At 39.2% G+C, this 18,462-nt stretch overlaps 1 protein-coding gene across 8 annotated transcripts; it reads left to right on the plus strand.

Annotated features, from left to right (window-relative positions):
* The first annotated feature begins 5,484 nt into the window (after positions 1 to 5,484).
* Positions 5,485 to 15,942, plus strand: LOC113943984 (collagenase 3-like). Of its 8 annotated transcripts, none has more exons than XM_027636780.1 (13): positions 6,033 to 6,157; positions 7,267 to 7,383; positions 8,232 to 8,581; positions 8,682 to 8,923; positions 10,002 to 10,150; positions 10,243 to 10,368; positions 11,361 to 11,522; positions 12,092 to 12,209; positions 12,785 to 12,918; positions 13,255 to 13,414; positions 14,118 to 14,221; positions 14,808 to 14,913; positions 15,475 to 15,942. In XM_027636780.1, the coding sequence occupies exons 2-12, from the start codon at positions 7,371 to 7,373 to the stop codon at positions 14,906 to 14,908; spliced, it is 1,659 nt and encodes a 552-aa protein (XP_027492581.1). In that variant the 5' UTR covers positions 6,033 to 6,157; positions 7,267 to 7,370; the 3' UTR covers positions 14,909 to 14,913; positions 15,475 to 15,942. The 8 variants fall into 8 exon arrangements, with proteins under 8 accessions (XP_027492407.1, XP_027492757.1, XP_027492581.1 ...); XM_027637050.1 differs by having other exon boundaries at positions 8,232 to 8,411; positions 8,481 to 8,581; positions 14,808 to 15,942; XM_027637133.1 differs by having other exon boundaries at positions 8,232 to 8,411; positions 8,541 to 8,581; positions 14,808 to 15,942.
* Positions 15,943 to 18,462: the final 2,520 nt, after the last annotated feature.

The following is an 18,462-nucleotide window of genomic DNA, read 5'->3' on the forward strand; positions in this document are numbered from 1 at the left end:
ATGTGTAACTGTGCATCTCTGAGTTAATCAAGAGTGCAAAATAGATTCCTGAGCTAGACAGGGCAGCACGGGGGTGTATGTGTGGGGGCAGCTTATGTGTGGCTCAGCACACACAGAGTATGAAAAACAGCCAAAGAACTTTGAAGAGAGGAAGAATCTTGAATTGGATTCAACCTATGTGTTACATTCCAGAGACTGTGGACACCCAGTGTCATTACAATGAGCATCTGTCAGAGACTGATTATCACATTTGCATTGTGATTCAGCTGTGTGTTGCAATTAATTGCTAGATGCAATTTGTACTTACATTGTGATTTGAGGACATTGCTACATCACTGTGCTAGATCAAAATTGCATGATATCTGGAATACAACTTATATATATATATATTGGAATATCCATTCCAAATAATTTCAAGTGCAGAAACTTCGTATTAAGCATTAAACCCTGTATGTATGTATTGTCTGAAAAAGCCCAATCAAAGAGGATTGGACTTTGACAACTGGATACCACATTTTACAAAACAATAAAGTAACCATATTGAAAGAACCAGAACATAATGGCTGCAATCATTCTTCAAATAATTATCGTTTTTTAAAATGTTTCATCTATTTCTTTCAAGAATTAATAAAATGCAATTACAGCAGCTGCTACAAATATCTTCCTCAAATGGTTAGTGCAGCCTCGATACTATTCTGATTGCAATAAGAAGCAAAACAAATGATCAAGTCTTGAGTAGATGAGCATCTAGTGACATACAACTGCATATGCAAAAAAAATTTGCCATTGCAAAGGCAACAACTGCCAAGTTATAAAAGGTAGTTTAGCATCCTACAGAAGCAGAAAAAGTTGTGGATAGATCACATAGAATGGTTAGACCAAAACTGGAGGCAAATTTCAGTCCTGGGAAGCTTTCAGAATGGTAGGGAGGAGCGAAGCACGGCCTGACCTCCTGCGGTTTGCAGCTGCTGCTTTGCATGGAACAGCTGGGGAAATTCTCTGGGGAAATTGTCCTGAATCTCACAAGTTTCTACCTATGAAGAAGCTGTTTGGACAGAGAAAATTTGTATTCATGCACCTCTGTGAGGCATTTTCTCCCTTTCAGTTTGGCTGTCATCATGAGGTGGGAGTCCCTGTTTCTCCAAGGTCAGATGCAGCTGTGAGCAGGAGCACTGTCCTGGAAGGGATGCAAACTGCCCAACTTCCTGCCAGCTGCAGATATGCCACCTTGCACAGCAACACAACAAACACCTGCAACATCATAGCTCCTGGCTTCTTCAGGCATCAGCAGAAACTAGGCGTGAAGTTCCACTACAGAAAAAGTCACCTGAACTGAAGTATCTCTGTAGTCATCAGTTGATGGGGCTCCACTATAGTCAGCAGAGCCCAGTTGTGAGGGACTCAGCACAGCAACCTGAAAAAAGGCATTTAGTGCCATTTGAGATGCAGGGGGGAACCCAAAATATCTGCATGAGACTGTCAGATATGACACAGGACCGATGAGAGCTCTCTGTCCTTCAAACAACTTTAGCTATCTATTTCAGTGGGCAACTGAAATAATACCAAGTTGTCTACCTTTGTATAAGCTAAACTGCTCTCTAGGGTTTAGTCAATGCATTGACTTCTTTGTTTATGATGAGAGTTTAGACATAGCACCCAGGAGGGTGCCTGAATTTAGTTCTGCAGATGAAAAGGATAGTCAATCTGTGGTGCCCTTTGCATCTAGTCAACAGGGTCTGCATGGTCACATTCAAACAAGAGCCATTGCCCCTTGGAAAGTTGTTTATATATTTCTTGCTTCTGGCACTGGACCATATTGAATGCCTCTGGGCACCCCAATTGCACCTTTTTGCCAGCAAATGGCAGAGAGATGCTGCTGTTTATTATAAAAAGGAGTCAGGTTGGTGTAACATCCCTTGTCATCCCAGCTCTTGGCCCTCTTCTTGCAACAGGTCCCACAGATGGAGTCCCACCTGGAAAGGCAGAGCCAGAGTGTGTGCTTGGAACTACTGTGGGACTCCATTTACCCATCTGCACATTGGGCCTCAGAATAACTTGTTTCTTCCCAGAGGAAGCTGATTGAAATATGATGACATAGCACCAGGAACTGGAAACATTCCACTTGAAATAAAACTACCTTTTGGTAAAAGAAACATTAACAAATGGGACCACTGACTTTTGTTTATTTGTCTTAAGTGAAGTGTCTGCTGTTTCAGGGTCACAAAACATTCACCACATTCACTATATAGTGCTATTTAGGGCACCAAACACAGACTGTAAATCAAAACATGACACCTTTCAATTATTTGTGGTAGCAAAATATAAGTTGAAATCATATGGCTGGTACAATTCCTGTTCTCAAATAAATAATATCTAAATGCTGCTTCATTCTTCTCATCACATCTCCTATCCCTCCTCCTCCATTTTTCCTTGGGGGGAACCCTGGCATGATTATTCCAGTCTCTGCTGTGCCTGTGAAAAATTACCATCAGTTCAGCTAACTTTACCCACACCCACAAGATGCCAGAACTGCAGAAATTCTGCAGTGCTTGTTGAAATCTTACTATTCAGCAGTTTTGTGGGTTTCAGTGCTTTCAAAATATAACTTTCCATGCTTGCTTGTTTGCTCTGGGGTCAGCACAAGGTCTATGAACAACTGCTGGCTGTTTTTACCTTCATTTATTTCTCTTCATTTTTTAAATTCAGACGGTGGCATCACCTCAGCCACAGATTTCATATCTTAGAGTGTCCAACACTGGCTGGCTTTGACCTTATCATTTATCATTGCAGGTTTTAAAAACTTCACTTGTTGGAGGTTTTAAAGAGTCACTGTATATAAAAGTAATAGCAATTTCAGAGGTCTGTACTTAGTTCCCAGTCAAGATTTTTTGTCTCTCCTTTAAAAAAATTATACACTACATCTGTGGTGCTGTCTCCAAAAAAGGGGGAATACAGCTCATTTTCATTGCCCCTTTTATTTGCTTGTTTGCACAGTCTTTCACCAGTGTTTCTTCAGTTTGTCTACAGAAGACAAAAATCCATGCCTCAATATAGGCTTCTAGCCACCATGGTGTAATATAAATAGGAATAAAATGTGTAAGAAAACATACTGGATTCTGTATATTTACATGTCCAAGACTCCCAAAGTCTTTAACTGAACGTTCAGAAAACACAATTCAGCCATAATACACTCTCAGGCGCCTCGTTGCACACAATCTTTCAGAAATCAATTTTGTTTAGCATTTTGTTTTACTCTCTGTGATAAAATAGTTAGAGACTCCCTGTTTCTTTTTCTATTTGTATGTTTTTCTACTCACTTGCAGAATCTGTTCAATATGGTGGACTATCCTTCCACTTGTTCATTTCATTGTCCTACAGTAGCAAAGATCAACTTCACTCATCTCTTCTTACACAAAGATCAGTTGTTTTCAGAAAAGTTGCCTGTTCTAGGTTTTTGCTATAATTGCTTTGTCCAGCTTTTCAAATATTCCTTGGAAATATCTCAGGACAGCTCTCTGAAGACTACCAAACCCAAAGTTTTTGACAGTTTTCATAATGAACTTCAAAGGACTTCAGAGCATTTATGTAAAAAAAAATCACAGAAAATGAAAAATCATCCATCCCTGCCTAAGATATCATTCTCTTCATGCAATACAATTATATTTACTACTGCTTTGACAACTGCAGTTAAGGATTTTAAAGAACAGAGCTCCATACATCCTTGGAGCATCATTCGGTAGGCTAACACTGCTTTTTAATTCTACATTTGTGCCTAGCTAATACTTTTTGTTATTCCACATCTATAAAATTCAAATATTGTCTCTGAATATTTGGTTTCACCTTTAATTAGCACTTGGCTGAACTATGTTTATTAAGGTAAACCTGAAACCACTTAGGAATAATTTGGGATCATCCTCTCCTAAAGTGTGATGGACTGATCACATTTTTGCAGTAACAGTTGCTTAGGAAATTAATTTCTTCTATTCCAGAATAAAGATTCCAATATCCGAGCTGAGAAAGAATAGTGGTTTAAGGACTTGACACAGAATAAAAAACTTTGAGCTGGTTGGTAAAGGGCAGTGATATACAAATGATGGTATACAATTGTGCTTGTTTAGGTACAAACCCCTAATTTCAGAGACTTTGAAATTCACAAATATGTTACCTGTGGACTTTTAAGCTATTCATTTTGATCATGGATTTCTGAGATATGTCTGGTACTGTTCTGAAGAACAGTCACACTCACACCCTCATGGTCTCCAGAAAGCGTTCCTTACAGTCACAGAAAATAGGATAAGGCAGCACCACTACTGCTAAGCTCCACACAAAGCAAGCAAAATCCACTATGAACTTTGCTTATCTGATAATTGAGTGCCCCAACATTAATGAAAGCAATGCTGCAAATACCAGTGTTGGAAGGAAAGAAATGAGATATATACATAATCTGACAGTCTGCACTAGGAAGGAATGCAGTGCAGTAAGAGCATCAGCAGTGTGGATTCACTGCTCATCCTCAAGCACTTGTGGGGAGAACACTTTTTGTTCTTGTGGGCGACTTTAAGCTGCTGGATGTCTGCTGGTAACTCAACACAGTGGAGAAGAGGCAGTTTAGGAGATTCCTAGAGTGTATGGAGGATAATTTCCTGTTGCAGCTGATAAATGAACCTACCAGTGGTGGGAACCTATTAGACCTACTGTTTACAGAGAAGGGCTTGTGGGAGATGTGGTGGTCAGAGGCCATCTGGGGCACCATGACCACAAAATGATAGAGTTTTCAATACTCGGTGAAGTAAGGAGGGGCATCCACAAAACCTCTACCCTGGACTTCTGGAGGGGAGACTTTTGCCTGTTGAGGAGGCTGGTTCAGAGAGTACCTTGGGAAATAACCCTTAAAAACAAAGGGGTCCAGGAAGGATGGACATACTTCAAGAAAGAAATCTTGAAGGTGCAGGAGCAGGCTGTCCCTATGTGCCGGAAGGTGAGCCAGTGGGGAAGACAACCGGCCTGGCTGAACAGGCAGATTTTGCAGGAAATTAGGGAAAAAAAGAGAGTCCATCACCTTTGGAAAAGAGGGCAGGCAACTCATGAAGTGTTTAGGAATGTAGTTAGGTCATGTAGAAAGAAAATTAGAGAGGCAAAAGCACAATTTGAACTTAATCTGGCCAATTCTGTTAAGGACAACAAAAAGTGTTTTTATAAATACATCAATAGCAAAAGAAGGGGCAAGGAAAGCCTCCATTCTTTGTTGGATATGGAGGGGAACAATTACCAAAGACAAGGAAAAGGCTGAGGTACTTCTTTGCCTCAGTTTTCAGCAAGAAGACATGTTGTTCTCAGGACAACTGGCTTCCTGGGCTGGTAGACAGCAACAGGGAGCCAAATAGCCCCCCTGATATCCAGAAGGAAGAAGTTAGCGACCTGCTGAGCCACTTGGATCCTCACAAGTCTATGGGACCAGATGGGATCCATCCTAGGGTGATAAGGGAACTGGCATAAGAGCTCTCTGGGGAGCTTCCAGATGACTGGAAGTTGACAAATGTCACACTGATCCACAAGAAGGGCTGGAAGGAAGACCCTGGAAACTAGAGGCCTGCCAGCCTGACCTCGGTGCCTGGTAAGGTTATGGAGCAGATCATCCTAAGTGCAATCACACAACACCTACAGGATGGACAGGGGATCAGATCCAACCAGCACGGGTTTAGGAAGGGCAGGTCCTGTCTGACCAACCTGATCTCCTTTTATGATCAGGTGGCCCGCCTGATGGATGAGGGGAAGGCTGTGCATGTAGTTTCCCTGGGCTTCAGCAGAGGCTTTGACACCGTCTCCCACAGCATACTCCAGAAAAAGTTGGCAGCCCATGGCTTGGACAGGGGCACTCTGTGTTGGGTTAGGAACTGGCTGGAGGGTTGGGCCCAGAGAGTGGTGGTGAACGGTGCTGCATCCAGTTGGCGGCCGGTCACTGGTGGTGTCCCACAGGGATCAGTGTTGGGCGCAGTTCTATTTAATGTCTTTACTGATGATCTGGATGAGGGGATTGAGTACACCATTAGCAAATTTGCAGATGACACCAAGTGGAGGGGGAGTGTCAGTCTGCTGGAGGGTAGGAGGGCTTTGCAGAGGGACTTGGACAGGCTGGATAAATGGGCTGAATCCCGTGGTATGATGTTTAACAAGATCAAGTGCCAGGTCCTGCACTTTGGCCACAACAACCCCCTGCAGTGCTACAGGCTGGGGACAGAGTGGCTGCAGAGCAACCAGATGGAGAGGGACCTGGGGGTTCTGATCAACAGGAAGCTGAACATGAGCCAGCAGTGTGCCCAGGTGGCCAAGAAGGCCAATGGCATCCTGGCCTGGATCAGGAACAGTGTGGCCAACAGGACTAGGGCAGTGATTCTGCCCTAATACTCAGCACCAGTTAAGCCGTACCTTGAGTACTGTGTCCAGTTCTGGGCCCGTCACTTCAGGAAGTATATTGAGGTGCTGGAGAGTGTCCAAAGAAGGGCAACAAGGCTGGTGAAGAGACTGGAGCACAGGACCTATGAGGAGTGGCTGAGAGACATGGGGTTGTTTAGCCTGGAGAAGAGGAGGCTCAGGGAGACCTCATCACTCTCTATAACTACCTGAAAGGAGGTTGTAGCCAGGTGGGAGTCGCTCTCTTCTCCTAGGCAATCAGCAGTAGGACAAGAGTGCATGGTCTTGAGCTGTGCCAGGGGAAGTTTAGGTTAGACATTAGAAAGAAATTCTTTACAGAGAGAGTGATCAGACATTGGAATGGGCTGCCCAGGGAGGTGGTGGAGTCATCATCCCTGGAGGTATTTAAGAAGAGACTGGATGTGGCACTTAGTGCCATGGGCTAGTTCACAGGGTGATGCTGGGTCATGGGTTGGACTTGATATGAGAGATCGTTTCCAAACTGTTTGATTCTGTGACTCTGTGATTCTCAAGAAGGTGGAATTACCTAATTAACAGCCTTTATGCCACCATTGCTGAGTAAAGAAGTCTCAGCACTGGTGATAGACAATGTAAAGGAGAATATACAAACTGCTTTAACAGAAGTTGTCTATTCCTAATTGGTGTAACCATATTTAGCACTGGTTGAGACGGGCAGTGAGGCAGAAATAGCCTACATAACAAATTCCTCTCAGCTTTATTTGCTTTTGCTGTTTGTCATCATGAGACAACCAGCTATCATTATTTGAGTAACAAATCAAGCTTTTACACATTCAACCTCAGTGATTTGTGTCCTTTTCCTGTTTTGTCAACAAGGCAACATCCATGTGAGGGTAGTGTATTCCAGGAAACCTGTACCAGTGTCTACCAGAAAGCTGACTGAGGTTTTCCATGTTTTCCATACAGGAAAAAAAGCATTCATGAAAGAAGAAGGTGAGTTCAGCAGAAAGAGCATCTACCCTTGGACCCATGCTTGTCAGCATATAAGTTTTAGCAGAAGCTGAGATTGTAGTGACCCTGGGGAGACATAAATAAACTCTAAGTTTTGAAGTATAATAATTACTATCTCTGTCATAATGCCATATTTATCCTATAATCCATCTCATAAGTCAAAAATCACATTTTTCTGTTATTCTAGACACACAGATTCATTGCCTACCTGTAGCTGGTAAATTGCCTCTCTCAGAGTAGTAGCTGTCTCATCAATCTCTGGTTGTGATTCTCTCATAAAGTAAATTAAATTCCTGTTTTTTGAGGAAGATAAATTGTATTAACTAGTTTTAAATATTTTTAAATATTTTTTAATATTCAAAATTATTTCCTGATATTTAGCATTTCTGGTTTTTAGTACATCACAGGCACTAAACTATTCTGTAATTCTATGTAAAGATCTCTGAAGTAAAATTTGTGTTAATATTCTGGAGTTATAGTTCTTTACAGAAACAAAGAAACAAAATATTATATTGTATATTCTATAATGTTATTTCTTATCAGCCAAGGCAACATTTATTTACAACTGAAGTGTGTGTGATCAGTTTGACTGTTAAAAATCTCTGCTGCATGAGTGTAACTACTAAAAAGTTACAGAATTTATTTTAAAAATCATCAAGCATATATATTTTTACTGTCTATCAAATAGTAAAAAGACAATTTTTCTAGCAAAGAAGATTAAGTTATTGCAGCATTGTTGCCAGTTATTGCCAGTGTAAGTTACTGCAAAATAATCAAAAAGTGTGGTTTGCTTCTGCCCGTTTCTTCCCACAACCTATGTCAATATTCAGAGACCTTGTGTTTATATAAGGATGCAGTTTCAGAGCTCTCAGTTGGAGAACGGATGCCTAAACCACAGTGTTGGGGAGGAGAGAAAAACCAGCTGTCTAAGCATGTTTACTTCAAGAGACAAGGAAGTTCTAACTTGTCCCTAAGTGGTGACTCACTTGGCTGGGACTATAAAAGTAAAGGTAACTGCTCTCTGAAACATCAGGGCTACAGATTTCAGAAATCCAGTATGATGCAATCAAGACTTTCAGCTGTTTTCTTTTTCTTGTTGGGTTTGTCCTTTTGCCTGACAATCCCTATTCCCCTCGAAGACAGCCATGAATTCACAGAGAAAGACCTTCAGTTTGCAGAGGTACAGTATAAAATAATTAATTCACATGTCTAGTAAATAGTAAGTTGTGTAGTTACAATTGTTTGGAAACTAGTCTTATTACTTCTTTTCCCCTTTTTAGCGCTATCTCAGGACTCACTATGACCTCCGTCTGAATCCTGCTGGCATAATAAGAAAGAGTGGTAACACAGTGGCATCTAAACTTCGGGAAATGCAAGCTTTTTTTGGCTTGGAGGTGACAGGCAAACTAGACGAAGAAACGTATGAGCTGATGCAGAAACCAAGATGTGGTGTCCCAGATGTGGGGGAATATAACTTTTTCCCTAGAAAACTCAAATGGTCAAAAATGAATTTGACATACAGGTAAATTCATGGTATTTTGAGTGTTGTTATTACCTCCTTTCCAAGTGCCTTGTCCAATAGGTTGATAGTATATAAGGTTGATGTGAGAAGGACGCATCTGAGTTTGACAAAATTAATGTTGCAGTTAAAAACCCTTACAGCCTCACTTTTGGAAAGGTGCCCTCAGCTCACACTGCAGCCCAAGGAAGTAAACATTCATTTTTTCCATTGTACTTTTTTGTGGAGGAAAGCTGGTGTGGTGTAAGTTAGTAAATCCTCATCCAACCAAATGAAAGAAGAGTAGGGACTAAGATCATGCATTTCTCTAGGTCACTCCTATGACCTGTTTGGACCTGGTTTACTGTCTGCCTCACACAGGTCTTGTCCTGGACAAAGCAATGTAGATGTAAACCAGTCTCTGCAATGTGGCTATGAGAGCAGGCTCTTCCATTTCACATTCTAGATGGAGATATCTATGTTTGGTCAGACAAACCATCGTACCATGACCCCCGAAAGTTGACCTTAGGAAGTGAAGGTGATGAAAGTTCACATGGTAGCTCCTTGTCCTTTAATTCTGCAAGGTTGTCAGCCCAGGGTTTTGACCTGCTGCAGCCTGAGTTTATTTAGCAGTTCCAAATATGAAATCACTAAACTCTATTAATTTGGTATCCAGTGATAAATATTAATTTAATATGGATGATTCTAGCCTATAAAAATCTCTTTGGATTATATTTTGCTCCTCCAGGAAATAAGGGTCATGAGATATTTTATATGACATAAAAAAAAAGTTTGAAGTTACTGACATGATTTGACTTAATATCAAATATATCTGTCATTTTCTATATCTTCTGGTGTATAGAAAACCAATTAAAGACAGCTGTTGGATCATTTTTAATGTCTCTGAATTATGTTAATGAAAATAGAAATGGTTTGTTTTGGGGTTTTTTTAATACCGTATGCAGCTGCCGAGCTCTTTGTTATGTGATAAGAACATATGAAAAAAGCAAAAACTTTTAATGAGGTGTACAGTCAGATAAAAGTGCATTGCACCTTTCTTCAATTCATACAGTTTAACTGAAGATATTAATCTGTTTGACAGAATTATGAATTACACTTCAGATCTGAGACGTGCTGAAGTAGACAGAGCTTTCAAAAAAGCATTTAAAGTTTGGTCGGATGTGACACCACTGAACTTCACCAGAATACGAAGTGGTATAGCTGATATCATGATCTCCTTTGGCACTAAAGGTAATACAGAACCAATTGTTTTTACTTTATAGTAGTATTCCTCCAAATAAGATGAGGTAATTAATTCAACTGTTTTGAATTTTGTTTTGTAGAACATGGTGACTTTTACCCTTTTGATGGACCCTCTGGATTACTGGCTCATGCTTTTCCCCCGGGTCCAGACTATGGAGGAGATGCCCATTTTGATGATGATGAAACTTGGTCAGATGATTCTAAAGGTAACAGAAGTTCCTGAGATTATTTGAAATGGTGATAGATGGAGAATTTTTCCCAGTTTGATATCTGTGAACAGTTTGTTTTGCCTGTCATGTTCACTGTTTCTTTGTCATGTTCACTGTTCACACACAGAAAGCTGGGTTTAACCTCCAGTCATAAATACAAGTTTTACATATGCCTAGCACAAATTCTAGAATATAAAACTCATAAGTGAAATGATTAAAAAAATGCCACAAAGAAGGAATTTTGTCATTTTGGCATTTCACTGAGGTCAAGGTCAGCTAGTTCTGATCACAGACTGATGGGAAGTGCCTTACTGACGCCTATAGAAAACACATAACTCAGCTGCAAATTATCTGTTTCCATTTACCTTGAAAATACATTACCTTGCCTATGCAGGACAGAACTTTAACAGAACAAACAGAAAACAAACAAAAAAACAAACAAACAAACCCAACTATTTTTTTTCAGCACTGGATTAGCTCACCCTGCTGCCATTAAAGTTAATTTCTGCAACACCGAAAATAATATGGATTTTCTACTGCAGATGAATTCCCAACCAAAAAATGTTCTTTATTTGAGTAGGACCAAGATTTCACACCAGAGCTTTCCTGTGTTGTTAAGAAATTTCAAGAAATCTGAATCTGCCTAGATAGTAATGTTGCCAAATAAGATTTAGGCTAAACACCAGCTATGAGACACTAAATCGATTAGGCCCTTATTAATGCAGAACCCATGGTAGCTTGAAAAAGGCAAGCAATTATCTCCAGTGGAAGGTGTCTCTGCCCATGGCAGAGGGTTTGGAAGTAGGTGATCTTTAAGGTCCCAAACCATTCCATGATTTTATGAATTATGCATAATTTTTCCATTTATTCATTTGTCTCATTCATTGTCTCATATGTTAAAGCACAGTGTTCAGGTTAGTTGGTTATTCCAAGTCCCCTTTGCTGATGCAAGGAGATATACGTTTACTTTTGCTGTGGTTTTTTTATAGGCTATAATTTGTTTCTTGTTGCTGCCCATGAATTTGGTCATTCACTGGGACTTGAACACTCTAGAGACCCTGGAGCTTTGATGTTTCCAATTTACACATACACTGGAAAAACTGGTTTTGTTCTTCCTGATGATGATGTGCAAGGGATCCAAGAGCTCTATGGTAAGTCTATATAATATATATCTCCTGTTACAGATGCACTGCACAGCTACTATAGAGCTGCAGATGCTCAATAACAACAGTCATCACTGCTTAAGACCAGTTCATTGGAACAGAAGAGGCTTAGATTTAATAGTTCAGAAAGAAAAAAAGGAAGTAATACTGCAGAGGACCATTGGTCACTGTGTTGTCTCCTCTGGTGGTAGGGAGTGGAGGGCAGAATCTTTATACTTTTTGACCTGTCTCAAAAGAGAAGGTAAAATAGAGTCTAAAGCAAGAAACAGAACTATCTATGTTTCATCATGGAAAGAATAAAAATTTTGGGGGACCTTCAAAACTTGGGATAAAGGAAGAAAGTCCATTTAACGTCTTCGCAGCACAGTTGAACTGCAAAGTCTGCGAATGTATTTGGCTAGAGAAGAGAGAGAATAGACTTTCCCCAGTATAAATGTTTTGCATATTATGTTTGCATTTATCGTGTTCTTTGGGAACTCTTCCATGTCCTATTCAATATCATGAACAACAGAAGGAAAATAACATTGTCAAGCTTAGATCATATGGTATGGTTCCAGGTGCTGGAGACAAAGATCCCAACCCAAAACATCCCAAAACACCAGAGAAATGTGATGTAGAATTATCACTTGATGCAATAACAGAACTTCGTGGAGAGATGCTGGTCTTCAAGGACAGGTAAAGAGACTTCCATGTTACCGATGGTGGGTACTGGATAAAATTTTGAGGAAGTAAAAACACCATTTCACTTTTTTACTAAAGATTTGAATGAACATAAGTTTAAAAGATCACAAATTAATACAGATGTCTCTAAGAAACTACATCATATATCTTTTTAGGCAGGATTTATAATACAACTGCAGACTTCACAGCCCAGTAATTTGAAGTGAAGATAATATGGCTGAAGACTGACACTTTTTGTACACCTTTTTCCTTTGACAGGACTTTCTTCAACACAGACAAATCTACTAATATGTATTTGGGTACTATCTTCAGAAAGTTTACATGGGACAGCTGTGTTTCTCTTATTCTAAATTTGTTATTGTTTGAGATGATCACTGTAGGAGTGAGAGAAATTATCTGCAACTAGATGATTATGAGGAAAGGAAAGGTCTACAAGGTGCTCTTTGTATTAAATATTCTATGTTATGAAAAAAATTTAATTCATCAGTAACTAATTTTTACTATAGCACATCAAAAATATTTTATGGAATTACAGGAAACATAAAATATGTTTTCTTTTTCTGACTTAGGTTTTTCTGGAGACTGCACCCTCAGATGGTCGAGGCAGAACTGGTGTTACTTAAGTCGTTTTGGCCAGAGCTTCCAAATAAAATAGATGCAGCTTATGAAAATCCCATCAAAGATCTTGTGTTTATGTTTAAGGGTGAGCTTTCCATTTTGTTGTTAATAGAAAAATACAGATATTTAATTAAGCTCAGTAGGTGGTGTAAAGGTACAAACAAAACATCCTACTTCCTTACTCAAAAAACAAACTGTTGGTTTCACCTCATGCACATCTATACAGTTTTCAGCGAATTAGGGGAGGTACAATTAAATTCAAATGCATAGGATCATAGCATAAATAGTCTAATACCTTCAAAGTACGTGACCTAAAAATCTATTTTTGTATAAAAATAGGGATCACAGCATCCTCATTTCATTCTGCTCTCAAAGCTGAGTCTTTACAAAAGACACACCCATACTTTGTTCTTATTTTCAGGAAAAAAAGTCTGGGCTTTGAATGGCTATGATATAGTTGAAGACTTTCCTAAAAAGATATATGAAATGGGATTCCCAAAAGAAATGAAAAGAATAGATGCAGCTGTCCATATTAAAGACACTGGCAAGACTCTCTTTTTTACTGGAAATAAGTACTGGAGGTAAGCTGGAGACAGATCAGTGTCCCTAGTCGTATCAAAAGATCAGCTGGCTGGTTCAAATCAGGAACTTGGCTCTGTGGTTTTCATTGTTGCTATAGCTGTATACAATCTTGTAAAGGTGTATGCAAGGCTTTTATAAACATATGGGCACAGACTTTAAAAGTTGAATGAGTGAAAGAAAGGAAAGGAGAATAAAGTGCTCTGATCCAGGGGAATTTGTGGTCATGTCTGCAAGACAAAATTCCTATCTTGCTTCCTTGAGTTGCTTGTGTGACATGAAATGGTATCAGTACTTTGCGTGTAAGAAATCTGTCTCACCACAGGGTGTCTGTTTTTTTCTATCTATGAGTGCAGCTCACAGCCAGGTCTCATGCATAATTAAGACAGTATTGACACTCCACAGTGCCAGCAGCCTCTGGATAGGCTTGTAGTGCCAGTACATCCAGGTACAATAATCTCCATGGAATACATACTTCATAGATCAGTTCTGAAAATGTAACTCTACAAACTCTAGTGTTTATTCCACTTCTGGTGGAGATGTGCCCTGTTTATTGTCCTGAGTTTCATTATTGCACTGGACAGAAAGCATCTAAAGGCTGCTGGCTACTTCAGGTGTGAGTAACTTCAAAGCAAATAAAGGGTACAGATCAAACTCCCAGGCTGCTTAAATCCTCTGATTTTTTTTCTTTTATACTTAATATAGTTACGATGAAGAGGCAGAAGTTATGGAAGCAGGCTACCCCAGGCTGATAGAGGAAGAATTCGCGGGAATTGGTGATAAAGTGGATGCGGTCTATGAAAGAAATGGTACATAATCTGATGATGAAACTTGATTACAATCAGTTGCCCTTGAAAATTGAGATGAATGTCCTAGGGAAAACTCTGTCATTTGTAATTTTGTTTTTTTCACATCAACACTTCTTTTCTTGGCTGAATCAGTTTTCTAATCTAAATCATGGTCTGGGCGAAAAAAAGACCTGCCTCCTTGCTTAGGAAACTAAAGTGATGTGCTTAATACAGAAGTATTATTATGCGTCTGTTCCTTCAAATGAAGCCCATTCCCATCCAACTTTTCAAGGAGTGTTTCCAAGTCAGTCTTAACCACTAACATGCAAACACTGTATTTTCTTAAGCAAGTGCTGTACAGGTAATAAAATGCAGAATTTGACACAAGATTAAAGAATATCAGTTATTTTAAAACTCTGATGCAGGTCTGGCAAATGGAACAAGGATCTTTAAAAAATTTAGCTCAGCATTCTAAATACTAATATGTTGCATTTAAAAGACTTATTAAAAATGAAGACAAATAAGATAATTTCTATTTTAACAATAATTTTAACATGACAACACTGTTTTCTCTGTGTTAATTCATTTTAACTTTTCTTTTCCTTAGGTTATCTCTACTTCTTCAATGGACAACTGCAGTTTGAATACAGCATCTGGAGCAAAAGAATTGTCCGTGTCCTGCATACTAACTCCCTATTTTGGTGCTAATTACAGTTGAGTGCCATGTCATAGGCTGCAGAGCAGCTTGTAGTACATGGAAATAATAATAATGTGGGCATATAGGTTTACTAGAGGACAGCAAGGTTCCGTGAACAAGCACTGGGCTACCTACCACCAAATGTATACTGTATATATGGAACTATACAGCTGCATGCCAGTCTGGAACTGAATTAACTTAATAGTAAAGGAGAAAACAAATCACTAGCATTTCAAGGGGCATTGCACCACTTAAAATTTGTCTAGTATTGAAGTGAGATGATCATGAACACTACTAATTCCTGGTAATCTGAGCATGTCTAGCATCTTTCAAGTATCTCCTAGCATGTCCCAAGAAATACACCTGATAAACCCAGGAGCATTATATTTTTAAAGTAATCCTTCATCTCTTTTTGAAATGCCTTTTAACGTACTAGGAATTCAGGTGTGTAATGAATGAGTGAGGACTGCATGGTGACTCCCTAAGAAGGTAACACCAGGCCACATAGATGAAGTTAGGGAATTCAAAGGTATTTGAAAGTATCCGCATTTGACTAGAAATGTCTCATCGGAAGCAGATGCACATGTCATCACTAGAACAAGGAGAAGGTACAGAAGCAATGAGGTGTCATTCCAAAGGAGACAGAAAACAGGAAAAGGGAAAACTACTCCCTGCAGAAATCATCAGCCTGGATGATACTGGGGAAACTAGAAAGAAGCAGCAACAAGAGAGAGAATCATGCAGGTTGAAGACTTGTATGATGCTACATCTGGTATCACAGCCCATGTTGTCAGCTGATGTAAACTGAAGTGACGTCTATAGAGGTTATGCCTAGCTGTGCCAGAAGAGAACCTGAACATCCAAATCAAAATATTGAAAAGAATATATTTTTTCATGTTTGTTACTCTTTTAATATCTATATCAATTGCTTCAGTACATTGTAAGTTTTTGGTCTGGTTTGGTTTTTTTAATCAATGGAAATTATATGGGACTGTGAATATTTTTTCAATTTTAGAAAATAATATTAAATAAACTGAAGAAATAAGCTGACATTGTGAAATTACTTATATTAAAATTCCATATTCTGCCTGTCATAAAAGATAGAGGTATTGGACAAAAGAAATCAGGAACACTAACCTGTGCATTTTATTCATTAAAATTTTCACCTCTATTTAAAATTTTTTTTCCTCCAAGGCAATTCATTCTATAGAAAAGAGGAGAGAAAAACAGAAAGAGAGGAAAAAGGAAAGACTCCTCAAATTTGCAAAATAAGAATAAAATTGGAATTAGTCCTTATCATTATGGAGAGAACAAGAAATTATTAAGAAGTACTGGGAAAATCAGTTCCCTGTTAATTTGAATGTTAAACGTTCATAATTAATTGAAACTGTATTGTCCTATTCTGCCTTCTCAAAACTTAATCAATCAGCCAGGCCTGCCAAGCAAAGCCCATCAACAATTAACACCTTTAAACAGACTCAAATTACCAGGCTTATCCACTTGATGACATTAATTCTGTAATTTACACAACATAGATGGTTAGTTGATATAACCTAATAGATTGAGAGGTCTCTTCTGAACATAAAACTGAGAACTAATGAATTCCAGACCTTAATATGTGTAAAAGAAATGCACAGAAATAGAGTTGAAAAAAAGCTTTACAAATGGAAAAACTTAAAGTGGACTAAAATCAAAGTTCTGTTCTGTGAAAATATTGAAAAAACTGCTAAAGGGAAAGTCACTGCATAACAACAAAAATTGGTTCAATTATATATAAAAATCATTTTTGACAGACACAGTATGCCTGAAAAGAATAATGTTTGGTATTGGGCTGCAGTTTAACTTAATTACTCAGAAATGAAATAAGGGTCTGGACACGTAACTTAGTCCTTGTTATTCTCGGTATAAAGAGTTGCTGGAAAATTGTGTCAAAATAATAATGAGCCTTCCATAAGGGCTAGTTGTTGAGTCTGAGTCCTCTGAATTTCGAAGGACATGAGCCACAGTGGATAAGGGAATGCAAAGGTGGACAGGGAAGCAAGGAGATGTCAATGAATGTCTTTCATATCTATGCAAATTACTGTTAATGTTAAACACTTGGTAGGGGACAAAGGTACTGCATAGAAAGCTGGAATTTCAAAAGCCATCAGCATGATCATATCCAGCTGCTACCCAGCCCAAACAGAAAGATTTCTGTTTGCTGCTCAGCTGACTGGAAGAAGTCTTCAGCACAAGTCCAACCAAGCTCTGCATCTTCATCCCCAGCAAGAGACGGGAGCTGTTCTGCGGTTAGCTCTACCTCAGCTAAGTACCAGGCTGTCACTTCCTGGCATTTTGCTAAGAAAAAATGGAAAATACTGCTTGTGCTGTGGAAGTGGAAGGTTGAGATCAGACCCAGAGGGGTTCTGCTGCTGCTGTCAGTCAAAAAGGAACACTCTCCACAGTACCCGATGCTCTGGGACCCACTGCCCTCACATGAGAATAACATTGCATGGGTGACTGCTGGGGACCTGATGGGATATCTCCCAAGACCATCAAGAATTGAAAAGAAACGTCTTTTTCCCAAGGGAGGGAGTGAACTGACAGTTTTCCTGAGATGTTGTGAGGAAAGGACCATGAGAGGCTGAGACAGATGTCTCACAGCATGTAATATAAGCAAAACTAATAACTTCACACCAGGTTCCTAGTTTTTATGTGGAACTACACAAATTCACTTAATAGTACATGAACAGTTATTGATTAATGCGTCATTCGAAGGGGGGAAAAGGATAAGGCAGGAAAAGGAATCTGTCAGATGTTCCTCAGGGTTAGTTTCTCTGCTGGTTACATGATCCTGAACAAACTGGACTCAGAGGATGCAAACGTATTCCAGGAGAGAAAGAAAGTAAGCAAACATCTTTTAAACTTTCCAAAGTTTACAAGTTTCTATGTACTACTTGAGATTTACTAGTAGCTGAGAAATCACTTTTTTTTTTCTTGGTACAGTTACCAGAAACCTGTTCTAAAGACACTAGATGGCAGTGACAGCTTTACTTCTTAGAGATTCTGCACAAAACTAAAAATGACATGGTGGGTGAAGAAGCTACAGCTAACTACAGTGAATTCTTACAGTTGGTGAAGATATAAAAACCTCTAATACTAATAAGTAGAATTTAATTACCTATTCTATCGAAATGTGGATCTCTGATTAACAAGTTAGGATATTACAATGTTCAGGAAACTTCCAGATATATTCACCGTCAGGACTACTAATTTTTTAGTCTTTTCTCAAATTCAGTGCAATACATTTAAAACAGTATACTCTTGTTTGTAGCATTTGAGTTCCCCGACAAAAGAGATGCATCTACAGCTGTAAAATCATTTTTTCACGCACGGTATTTCCCACAGTCCTGAGCGAGCCCTTATAATGGGCATGCTCCCTAGAGTCGTTTTCCGGAGGCGTGGCACAAAGACTACACTTCCCATGCTTCCATGGATATGTTCCTGTATAATGTTAACCCTTTCCCCAGACTTGTTCTAACAATAACGCAATTCCTAGGAATAGTGCAATGCCCTAGGTATAATG

The sequence above is a fragment of the Corapipo altera genome, unplaced genomic scaffold (assembly GCF_003945725.1).
Source record: "Corapipo altera isolate COAL_440 unplaced genomic scaffold, ASM394572v1 0, whole genome shotgun sequence".
Taxonomy (NCBI): Eukaryota; Metazoa; Chordata; class Aves; order Passeriformes; family Pipridae; genus Corapipo; species Corapipo altera.

Bases quoted from the DNA above. Each gene is read 5' to 3' on its own strand.
- LOC113943984 (XM_027636606.1), top strand. The intron at 8,924-10,001 runs GTAAATTCATGG...TCTGTTTGACAG, and splicing joins AAAATGAATTTGACATACAG to AATTATGAATTACACTTCAG. The intron at 10,151-10,242 runs GTAATACAGAAC...TTTGTTTTGTAG, and splicing joins GATCTCCTTTGGCACTAAAG to AACATGGTGACTTTTACCCT.